Below are 12547 nucleotides of genomic sequence, written 5' to 3'. Positions count from 1 at the left end.
TCCTTGACTGCTTGAACAGCACGCATTTGCAAGCACTTCACTACATATATATGGCAGAAATTAACAGAAAGCTTGGTGTGTGGTCCAAAGCATGGAATTCACATAGAATTAGAACTGTAAAGTCCACCCCACAAGCTCTGTGGATGTCTGGACAAATACAGAACCCTGTAGGGATGGACATAGATCAAGACTTACATGAGGACTTAATATATGGTGACCTTTCTGACGTAGAAGAAAATGAAAGACCAATATTTCCTCCTCTTAACTCTGCCTTAATTGACCATTGCCAACAAATGTTGTCAGAAGAAATCTCAGTTCTGCAGTTTCAAAGAAATTTTGGCATTGAAGATTATATAACAGCTTTGAGAGTTATTCAAATGTTCAATGATTAAGGCCACAAATGCAACTATAATGTTTAAAATCGTGGATTTTTTTATCCTTTGAGTGAAAACTGGAATTTAGAAGAATCAAAAACATGCACCTGTGGCTGATAAAAAATTGGCTATTTAGCAATGCAGTGTTTTTATTTTCATGAAAATACTTACAAGAACCTTTGATACACATATGTACTGGTATCTTGGACATTGCATACTGACATTCATCATATTGTGATCAACGTTTATGTATACAATGGTAGCACATGCTCCAAGAAATTAAGGAAAAAATTGCTTAATCTTTGTTGAAAACTTTTTTTAATTAGACTGATGTGACTCCTCCATTGTAGAACTTTTCATTACCGCAGCTTTTACAAAACATTCCAAAATTTATCACACACTTCAAACATATCACATTTGAATTGTTGACATGCAGTACTTATAACCTCTAGTAATACAATTTTTGATAAAAATCTTGTTGGTCTGCATTTTGCTAAAAACTTTTTCCTACTTAGTGAATGTGCAGTGATTGTTATCACTGAAAAAATCTTAATTATTTTTTTGTGAAAATAGGCCTGCATTATAAGGTAGGAATACATGTACACAAATGGTAACCTTATTTTAAATGTTCTTTCAAAATGCAGGTGTAAGCCATACTCAAGTTCACTATACACATTAACTGCTTCTTCACTCCTATCAGTCATGCTCTTCATTATTATTTCTTTCTGTATGTGTAGAAGAAATAAAAAAAAAATCCTTTGTGGCTAAACACAGTGTTTGGCTTTGAAAAAAGAAATCTTTACACAAATTTGACTCTTTTGGCCACATAAATTCAAACATACTCCATTTCTAGACGCAAAAAAGTGACCTCATGGGCTTTCAACAAATCAAATTACACAAAACCATAATGAAGTCTTCAAGTACATGTTCCTATTTACAAAAATAGCACTAAGCATCTTTCAGAATGTGCAGTTAAAGTCAACTAGAGTTTCCAAGAAATGCATGTGTCACCTGCTATAGATTATCATTAAAGACAAATTAAACTAAATGGAAGTTATCTTTTCTTTAAATATATTTCCAGCATTATAGTTCAAGCCAAAAAAGACAGACAAAGGAACAGACAGACAAACAGACCTTGGGTAAAGTGATCCCTAATGCTCTAAGACGACAAAAGAATTCAATACAATCCATAAAATGTATTCATAAATGCGTAGTCATATAAGCGAAAAAGTTCCTCCTCCGAGGGTAAATGTACATCAGATGTTGGTCTTGGTAATCTCAGGGTATTGATGCATGTATTTGCAGTGGGTATAAAACCTGACTTAGACTGTGCTTCAACAAAATCTATAGATGGGTGTAGTGTGAAACCAAGCACAGGCTCTTCTGGTGTACCTGTTGTGAACTGCAAAACATGCTGTAGAGATACAGTTCCTCTTCTGCCACCTAAAAAGGGAATCATGATTGAAAATGCAGATGTTGCTAAAACAAAGTAGAAGACCATATTACTTACAGCTGTACTTTCAATTTTGTTAATTGATTTTTCAAGACAGTCTCCAAAAACTCTCCCCATTTAGCATGCTTTAGTATCTGATGTCAACCATCAGTCTGACTTAAGATAATCACTAATTCAAATATTAAAAAATAGTAAATGTTTTTATTGTTGTCTTCACAATACATTTGTTTTATTGAATGATGTTTGCTTAAAAACTAGTAACTTACTTGCAATTTCTCGTAGGTATTTCATAAAAGTTGCATATATGATATTTTCAAAACGTCTTGTATTGGACCCCTCCTCTGCAAACTTTGGATGCAGTAGTTGGATCAGAGCTTTTACTGTTATACTGGTGGTTGATGGTTGTAGTAAATATCTGAACATAGGCAACCTTACACCAACCTACAAATTTTAACTCGAATTGATCAATAAAAATCATTAACATATCAAAAAATGTACACAGTGCACCCCGGTATAGCTGGAGTCAGATATTAAAAAGATGGTATACCGTATACAGTCCCAGTGAATCCAGCCCAGCTCTCAAATTTGTGATGCACCTAGAACTGGCAGACACCTCTGAAAACACAAGACTGTGTAACTCCTCATCAAAAAACCGTGGGAGTTTTCCATTTTGAAGAATGCTCAAAGCTACAAATGTATATATATATATAGGGCAATGTGAGTTACATGAAAAAATATTTCACTTAAGGTCCATGTATGATTGAAAAAAATGTATGTAATAAAGTTTCACGTCAATTTTTTTTGTAATGAACTTACAAAGAATGCGTATAAAAATATTTTAGTTCATTTACCATTTCAAAAATGTATCTCAGAATATTTTACAATAATAGACTCAAAAGGAAGAAAATTTTACAGCGATAAACTTACCAAGAATTTTTCCAACTATTGTGTAGTCCTCAGCCAAATGCTCTCTAATACCATGATCAAAGTATTTTTCTTTGATCTCCATCAAGGCCAGCTGGAAGAACTCTTTTCTCGGACCACCATAGTCTGCCGCTACCTATAAACCATACATATGTATATTTATGTGCATTTAAAGACATACTTCAAGTTAAAAGGAATAGAGAATAAGACATACATTAAAATTCTTTGCTTAGTTTCTTGTGTTTAATTAGCTTTTTTAATTTATACACTGAATAGATTTCACATTAAAAAGATTTATATAATGAAATACTACGTAGTATGAAGTTGCATATAAGTTCATGCAAAAACATACCTCGCCATAAAATTGTACTTCTAGAGTGAACCTTAGATCATCTATTGCCTTTATCTCTTCAAACGCTGTTGTCAGTATATTAGATCTGTCCACACAGATGTAGTTAGTTTGGCCTTCGATAGGCTGGGAAGGATCATCAATGTCTAATTTCCGTCCGATGACCAGGACAGACTGTAAATATCGTAAAATATCCACAGGATCTTGTATTTGCTGTGCAGTACAATACTGAACTGCCCTAGTAGCTGTATCAATAATGCTTACTGGCTGAACATCTTCTGTGGACAAGTCTTCAGTATCATGATTAATATTTATTTCTCTGTCAGCCAAATTATTTGAGAAACTCGGTTCATCCATAAAGAATACTAATTCAGAGCTTGCAGAAATAGCAGCTGTTGTTTCCATATATGTAGTGGAATTTGTTGCAGGTTCCAGTAAAGGATCTGGCAAGTCATCTGTCTCCTCTGCATCTGGTGTGTTTATTTCTTGTTCATTTTTCTCATCTTTAGTTTCATTAGATTCTCCAACACAGGACTGACAATGTGCTCTTAGCTCTGCCATTGAAAATGAGTCTCCACATTGCTTGCATGTTTCGGTTGCCAGTGATTTGGTACTTTCCAATTTTTTCTTTTTAGATTCAGTTGAGAGATTCATTTGTATTGGTCTGATGTAAAGTTTACCTTGTGATCCAATGCAAGCCTTCAGATTTCTAACAGACCATTCAATGTCAATCAAAGTTAAAATTCTGCTGTTTGATTGACTTCTCATCAATTCAAATCCACCACAAGTCTTCAATTGAGGAAAGCCAAGACATTCATCGTTTTCGTCAGTTTCATCAGATGAAAGTTTTTGTATCACTTCTGTCTCTCCATCCATCAATCCAAATTTCATTTTTTTCAGGCCCAATCCTGCTTTTAACAAAAGTTCTTTTTCATCCGCAGTGGGGACTCTGGTACTGTTTTTATCAGATAAACACATCACTGAAACTGTCCAACCTCTGTATGAGCGTTTATTAACTTGCACACATTTATCTGGATCTGCAACATCCTTCCTCTTCCTACTAGTGCTAGATCTAGAAAATAGCAAATTTCTCTGTCTCCTTAAATGATCCACACCTAGTTCATTCTGTTCTGGTGCTGACGGTCTGCTTGTGGAAGGGGTTTGTTGATGTGACGAGCAATCGCGTTTTGTTAATTCAGTCACTTTTTCTCTCAGTCTTACCCGGTCTCCAATAGTTGTCACCCCGAGACGATTAAGCTCACCATCTGTCAAGCTCTGAATATCACTAATTTCTACTTTTTCCTCATGAAATCGGCCAATAAGATACTGTAATTTCAATTCTTCTAACACAGAATCAATGCTGGACATACTAGGAGAAGACATTTTACTGGATGATTGTACAAATGTGAAATAAAATCAAAGTTTGCTGAGTCTGGGAGTCTTTGTTTCACACGGCATTATTTAACTTATGGACTGGAGGTTCAACAAGTAGCTCTAAAACTTACCTTTCAGCAAAAATTTGAAGTAAGATTTCTTGTCTTTATTTAAGAAATTCATTTTTATTTTGATTATGATAGGTTAGACTTCTTAAAATCAGACCAATGGGACGTAAAACAATATACAACCAATCAAAATCTGACTCCACTCTAGACTCCATTCTAAAACTCCCTTCCTTGCCTCTAGCCCTTGAATTACATAGTGCCATTACATAAATGTCAACATGTTAACCCAGTTCTAGGAGACTCAGAGAGCTAAATTGGCTTACACCAAGATAAGGTTACAGGTACATTTCAATACATAGCCCTGAGGAACTCATTAATGTGTAGTATTCAAAAACTTATTAAATTAACAAATTGATAAGTTGGAATTTTTGGAATATTCCATACTTTGTCTACACAGACAATATCACAATATGAGAAAATTTAACATAAGCATTAGATTAAGTAAAGTCTGTATGCAACTATTTATCAAACTATGCTATAAATCAATTCGAGCGAATATGGGAAATGGGAAATATTAAACCTCATTAGCACGCCTAGAAGTGACTCAGTGACAGATATAGGTTAACACTGAGTTCTGAGAGAGTCGGAGAGGTAAATTGGCCTACATTCCTAAGACAATTTTAAATATCATATTGGGTTACAAGTACATTCCATTTCAACTTACTACCCTCAGTGGTAATGAATCATACAACAACATCATATAATAATACAACATCATATAATGATGTAACCACTGCATATAATGATTATACCACATCATATAATGATATTACCACTGCATATAATGATGTGACCACACCATATAATGATTATACCACATCATATAATGATATAACCACTGCATATAATGATGTGACCACACCATATAATGATTATACCACATCATATAATGATATAATCACATCATATAATGATATTTCCACATTATATAATGATATAAACACATCATATAATGATTATACCACATCATATAATAATATTACCACATTATATAATGATGTGAGCACTTCATATATTGATGCAATTACACCATATATTGGTTTAACCACATCATATAATTTTTATACCAATTCATATAATTATTTCACCACATCATATAGTGAATTTACCACCGCATATACTGTTTTAACAACATCATATAATGATATAACCACATCATATAATGATTTTACCACTGCATATAATGATTTAACCACGGCATATAATGATTTAACCACTGCATGTAATGATTTAACCACGGCATATAATGATTTAACCACGGAATATAATGATTTAACCACTGCATGTAATGATTTAACCACTGCATATAATTATTATACCACTGCATATAATCAAAGATTAACCTTAAGGCAGCTATGGCGTTCCATACGTTTATATAGGTTAAAAATAGTAGATTGCTATGAAGTGAAGAAAGACGAAACATCATTGGTATACACATGATGGACATCTAATACATGTACTCGCAAATTCATTTAATTTCCTATATGGAATCTGTTTAGTTCAGTTTTGGGACATGTCATCACTTTTCATATTACTTATATTACTATTATAGTAGACTGAAATTCACCGACTGCGTATGTCAGTCACGTCAACTCATGACAACTTATTGATTGATTTATTGTATGTTGTTTTACGTCCCATTCGAGAATTTTTCACTCATATGGAGACGTCACCAAATACCGGTGAAGGGCTTCAAATTTAGACCTTTACTCGGCACTCAGGGCCATTGAGCAGTGAGGTTCTTTATCGCGCCAACGCCTACCGTGACACGTGGCCTCGGTTTTTAAGGACTCATCCGAAGGACCTGCAAATTTCACTTCAAAGTGCCGAGCGCTTGGCGAAGGAACAGTTGCTATCTATTTTTTTATCGACTTAGGTCAGTCGCGGCCGTGATTCGAACACACGACCTTCCGATCACGGTCAACTTATCGAAGTAATGAAGTCATTTCGAAAGTCAATCGACACAGTCCGTCTCACAACGACTGATAAATTTATGGATAAGATAGGGTTGGGTTGGGTTATGCTTAGGGTTGGGTTAGGGTTAGGGTTAGGGTTATAGTTTCATTAAACTCTAACCAATAACAAGTAGCCCGTGATAGTTTTAGTCTGATTTTTTAAAAATCAATTTACTCCAGCATTCAAAGGGAAAGAAAAAAATGAGTTCAGTTAAAAGCATTTGGCGGAAATAAGCAATCTGTTATAATACTTAAATTAAATGGAAAACTCTTATATCTAAAATTGATGTAAAATTGCTGATATCAATTTATAAGGTATGATAAAAGTTAAGTTTTCCATGTAATGTTGATATCAAAATGAATTGCTTATTTCCACGAAATGTTTATTCTCACTTTCAAAACAGGTAATAAACCTCACTCGTATGATTTCTCTGCTAATTAAATGTATACTTTGCCGATGGCTGGTTATATTCTGTAGCAGAAAACATCAATGCAGAATGAATTATAAGTGTTCATTGCCGTCGGTGCAAATTTTTGACAGAATTACAATCTCCCAGTTGTATAAACTTTTACGGATTTGATCACCTGCCAATCCAACAAAAAGAGGATTTTCCTATTCACATTATATACTGACAAACTATAAAAATACACCGATATCCGTGATTTTCATTGGTTGGAATTTTGACGTGAGTGGCGTTTAACTTGGATAATGCTTTAGTATTCTACAACTGTGAGATGATAGGTGGAAGTGCATGCAGTACACATAGTGCTCAGCGAGTCAATGCCTTTTTTGTGGAGTTGACAGTTCAGTTTATTTCGCTCAAACCATACATGATAGTACATGAGAAACATATCTATTAAATCGTCAGAGGTACATATATCATCTCTACATAAATAAATATTGTACAACTGCTTGGAGAAAGGGCAAACATATAATAATAAAAAATATATTATGATAATAGTATATATAATCGTATTAACTTATCATTCAGTTTATTGAAATGTGTACGAATTCAGCTCTTTTCAATGGTATTAAACTTATTAACTTCTGTGAAATGGTAAATATTTTAGCAACCAGTTCTCAAAACTTTTTAAATGCCCCTCGTATAGTGGATTACTCAAAACATTTTAAAAAAATCATATGTAACCTCTGACATGTATAGACAAGGTGAAAACCTATTATAATTTCTTTTTACGTTATATACATTTATTTTAAAACTATTTTGAACGCTATCCTTTGCAAAATGATATTAAATGGGTCACGAGTCTCAATGAGAAATTAGTATTTGCAGAATAAGCTTAAACTATTAATACTTTTTATGGTGATAATATAGATTTATTGTCTGGCCATCCAGATGATTAACAAAGAGCATTAATTTAAAACTTGTTTTTCCAGATTATTGTGATCATTGCAAGCTCCAAGTAAATACAAACAAGACTAAAATACTCGTTTTTTCTGGAGAAAAAATTCCAAAAAAACATTTTCTTGTACAAAGGTGCAGCAATTGAAATTATGATAAATATTTAATCTAAATTTGTGTGGGATTACGTGGTTAAACTCTATTGTTAAAACATTGCTAAATTAATTTTCAAAAGAATAGAAATAACAGGATTTTAAAGGACAGTTTTGGATAAGAAATGTACCCAGGAAACTTTTGAAGGATTTAAAGATTATATTCACATCATTTAGAACGTGTAATCACAGAATTCAAATTGAAACTGTGTAATATACATTTAGACAGTCATGTATCTATTATGTGATAAAACTCGTGGTGATGAATTCCACTGTGTAATGGAATGCCAGTTTTATCTACATTTCGTAGAATACTTACTGATAAGAAATATTGTACTAACATAATTTAAGAGTCTTTTAATTTGTCTAGCACAGATATTGTTTCATTAGCAAGACTGTTTATATCTGTTTTAAAAAAAATACGACTGTTTTACCCAAAATAATATGATACTATATACTCCTTATAATTTTTGACTCTGATAGGTAAATATGTTTATATACCTCATGTACCATTGTATGCTATGAGAGGAAGAAATTAACAGCTGTTCAGAGATAATTCATTAATAAATTACACATGTAATTGAGATACAGCTTACGTACAAGAGAAGAGGTAAAATGTACTTTTCTTCGCAAACATACAGTTTAAAGACATGTTTGCTTCTTGTATTCGTACTTAGTATCTGCAATTAAACTTTATTAATTACCTGCTTCAATCTTTTACCAACACACACAAAAAAAATTCCAATTCTATCTAAGGAGATGTAATCGGGAACAATGCTGTATTATTGTATTTTTTTTTATCAATGATAAAATATAACTCTTAGTCTATAGATAGTGATACAAAAAGCAAGCACATCACATTGATATGACGTAAACAATAAAAAAAAAATAAAGTTTGATGATGTGGTATATATATATATATATATTTTTTGGCATTCTTTTAATTTCATTTAAGCAAAGGCCAATAGCCGAAAATTATATTTTGTTTTATCGCCTCAAGCTCTTTCTTGGAATTATCTAAAGATAATTACCTTATAAAAATAACAGTTTTGATAGCTGTTCGTCAATACAGTTGAAGAATGCTGGTTTTAAAGGCACAAACAAAATGCATAGATGAGCATGACATAACGTTAATTAAAAGAGGTAATTAACCATGCTTTTTTTTTTTTTATCCTAGATTCAGAATTATATATAGTATACTATTATATAAACATCACGATTTAAAAATGTTGTAAAAGAAATGTCAGCGTTTAAAGTCGTGTCAATTGGTATTTTTATTAGGGGAACTCTCTGGAATATGTGGAAAATATTTAGTTAGAGATCTAATTTTGATCAGAAATATTTGCTAAAAGTACATTCGTAAAAAAATTATTTCCTCTAAGCCGTAAATTACCTCCGTCATGCTTTTTTCAATGTGCACGTATCTTCCTGTTTTGAAATTTTTAGATTCATGTGGTTTTGTTCATCAGACATTTCTCAGCATATACCTCTACATTATAGAAAAGGGTTTTACCAATTAAATTGAAAATTTAAGCTTTAGAGGGCAGTGACAGCAAATTAAGTATGCACCATCAAATTTTAATCGATTAAAATCCAATGTCAATTAATAAATCAACTATTTTAAGAAAAATGGAAAGTTTCCTTGACATGCGGGAGCTCATTTAGATGCGAATGCTAAAAGAATGGCTAAATGTTCTGCAGGCTTCATACAAGAGGGAAAGGTGTCAGTAATATATATAAAATCTCATTTAATGCCTACATGTACATGTTTCTGATTCACTTGTAATTTTAAAAAAGACATATTTCATTCAAAAGGATATATATGTAGACAAAAAAGACTACTTTTGTAACTAGTATTTCATGAAAAAACGTTAAGATAGCGAACATTGATCGATCTCAAAATCTACAAACAATATATATATATATATATATATATATATATATATATATATATATATATATATATATATATATATATATATATATATATATATATATATATATATATATATATATATATTCTAACATATTTGTTTATCTTTTTGCTTGCTAATGTTAATAAAAGTTTGAAAAACTGGTGAAATGTAATCTGTAATTTAATTATGAACTATTATAAATTTAATTATTAAAATTTACTTTCGCAAAGTATTTGTAATTTAATTAATTATTTTTGTAAATGACAGTGTATATTTCTTTTTAATGTATAAGATATTACTAGAAACTTTCGGATAAAACATGCATTTAAATAAAATGAAGAGAAATGAACTATTTGATCTGATTTACTATAAAGAATGATTATTTTCTAAGTAGATCAGATGAACTTAATTACATAAGATATATAAGACGAACGCCCAAGATCACCATTCATAGGCCGTATGTGAAAAGTGCACATCTGTTACTATATAAGAAAGAATTACTACGGAATTAGGACTTTAAATAGTGGACAATGGAATACTCTTAATGCACTGAATACCCTTGTTGTACTCAGTATTTGTTAATCTTCATTGACATAATTTCACAACAGAAAGATTGTTATCCACATTGTAGTCAGTACAAGATCTAAAGCATAAGCAAAGACCATATAGTAACGATTATAAACCTGTTTTTAGTGAGTCATACGAACTGTAAAAAACTTAGAAAGAGATGTTCATTTATTTGGTGAAAAATCAAATTTTTTTTTAAAATCATTAAACATTTTACTAGTTCAATAAAACGATTTTTCCACAGTACCTGTCACCGTTCAGCTCTGTCATGAGCTATATACTCGTTAGGTACATGTATGAACTGATCCTTAGACACAAATTGGAAAGGAAAATGGTGATTAAACTCTAAGTCCATTTGATAAAAAAATATTTGAAATGAATCGCATAAGAGTGAATTGTGAAGATAACGAAAAATAAAATTTCTCATGAGTCTAATTAAACAATTATACAAATTGTGAGCAGAGCAGACGGACCTTCGAAAACATCAGAGGTCGGATCATGTGGCAAGGATGAGTAAGCTTCCCCTGTCAACCAGTCACACCCACTGTTTGTCCCTTGTCATGATCAGGTAAAGGAGAAATCTGTAGACAAATCAACATGGAAATGATAGCGTAACAATTATAAAAATCCAATGATACAAACAAAAAAGTAATAAACTCATCATACATATATTTGTTGAAAACATGAGGGTGCATGTTTTTCTGTTTCACGTGCGAAAACAAAATTTCTGATCTGAACGATATAATCTACGTATCATAAGGGTATACTATGTTTATATTCCATACTAAGGTGGCTGTCCTACAGTATAAAGGGTTTATAGTTGTCGTGACCATTCAATGCATCCTTCCGAAGAAATTAAGCGGAATGCATATACATGTAATTGATATGGAAGAGCAAATTTTGTTTTTTCTTAAGCAATGAATATATTTAATTCTTGCAAGTATTCTACTTGCAGAATTAAAATATAATGTAAAAGCTCTCATCTTTTGCAGATGATTTTTGCATGGTTATAATAAATTTCATCATATTATTCTTGAAAATATTAGATACAGCACAAAAGACATTTTAGGAAAAAAGTAACAGGTCTTGCTAGAGCAATACAGTGGAAAAGACATGAAAAGTCTGAAGAACTGAAGGATATTTAAAACTGTGAAAACAATTGACAGGTTTGGAATCAGGTTTTCACGCCACTGTCACTTAACGTCTAGAAACTTCAAGTGGTTGCTCTGTAAATACCATGACAGCAGAGTAAAAATCAGTCCACACTATGCACCTTTATATGTTCATGTAAACAGAACACCTTAATATGCATTGTAGCGCACCGAGCAGGTTGACGCCATGTTTATTATACTGAATATATTCAAACATACAAACAAAGCAGTTTTGATATAACATTAGGCCCACATACTAAAAGGCAAAAACACAAAAAGCGAATAAATAATAATGCAATAAAATTTAAAGCCTCCTCCGCCGCCCAGGAAAAAACATAGATAAAAACAAATATTTTGAAGAAACTATGGAAACCTGTGTGTCTGCGGCAAATTGCAGAGTAAGCGAAAAAGTGGAGTGGCGGACCCTCACTCATGTTTTAAACATCCAAAAAATTTATACCAAAATTTATGAAAATATAAATTTTACTATTGTATTTATAAAAAAAAATAAAAATAAAAAACACGACTTGCTCGGGATAGCGTGCGCTAGAAAGTGAACTCTTACTAACCACCCGTAAATACAATCGAATATGTTTTCTCAATACCGACATTTCATTGGCTGAAACCTACATAACAATTTCACCTTAGTAACACCACACTTTCGTATTCGTTTACATGTCGTCAGGACAATTATTTTTCGCTATACTTCGTAACGCGAAAAAATATAATTATAAATTTTCAAAATTAAAGTGAAGTCAATAACAATTTCATCAAATATACGTCATTCTTCAAAATATTCACTAAATTTCCCGTAAATTACAGAGTCCGAGAATTTTTCTAACA

The 12547-nt window shown here is 32.0% G+C and overlaps 1 protein-coding gene across 1 annotated transcript; it reads right to left on the bottom strand.

The window, feature by feature from the left end:
• Window positions 1–1546: 1546 nt before the first annotated feature.
• LOC133181305 (uncharacterized) lies at window positions 1547–4610 on the bottom strand. The gene is made up of 5 exons (XM_061315830.1): window positions 3104–4610; window positions 2755–2887; window positions 2375–2514; window positions 2094–2268; window positions 1547–1817 (listed from the first exon to the last, which is right to left on the bottom strand). Exons 1-5 carry the CDS (start codon window positions 4481–4483, stop codon window positions 1552–1554), a joined length of 2094 nt encoding a protein of 697 aa, XP_061171814.1. The 5' UTR covers window positions 4484–4610; the 3' UTR covers window positions 1547–1551.
• Window positions 4611–12547: the final 7937 nt, after the last annotated feature.

The sequence above is a fragment of the Saccostrea echinata genome, unplaced genomic scaffold (genome assembly GCF_033153115.1).
Source record: "Saccostrea echinata isolate AGI-Se365-2 ecotype Australia unplaced genomic scaffold, CSIRO_AGI_Sech_v1 ptg000008l, whole genome shotgun sequence".
NCBI classification, from domain to species: domain Eukaryota; kingdom Metazoa; phylum Mollusca; class Bivalvia; order Ostreida; family Ostreidae; genus Saccostrea; species Saccostrea echinata.
Note: the sequence above shows the minus strand (reverse complement) of the source record. Positions and strands in the feature narration are given on the sequence as shown.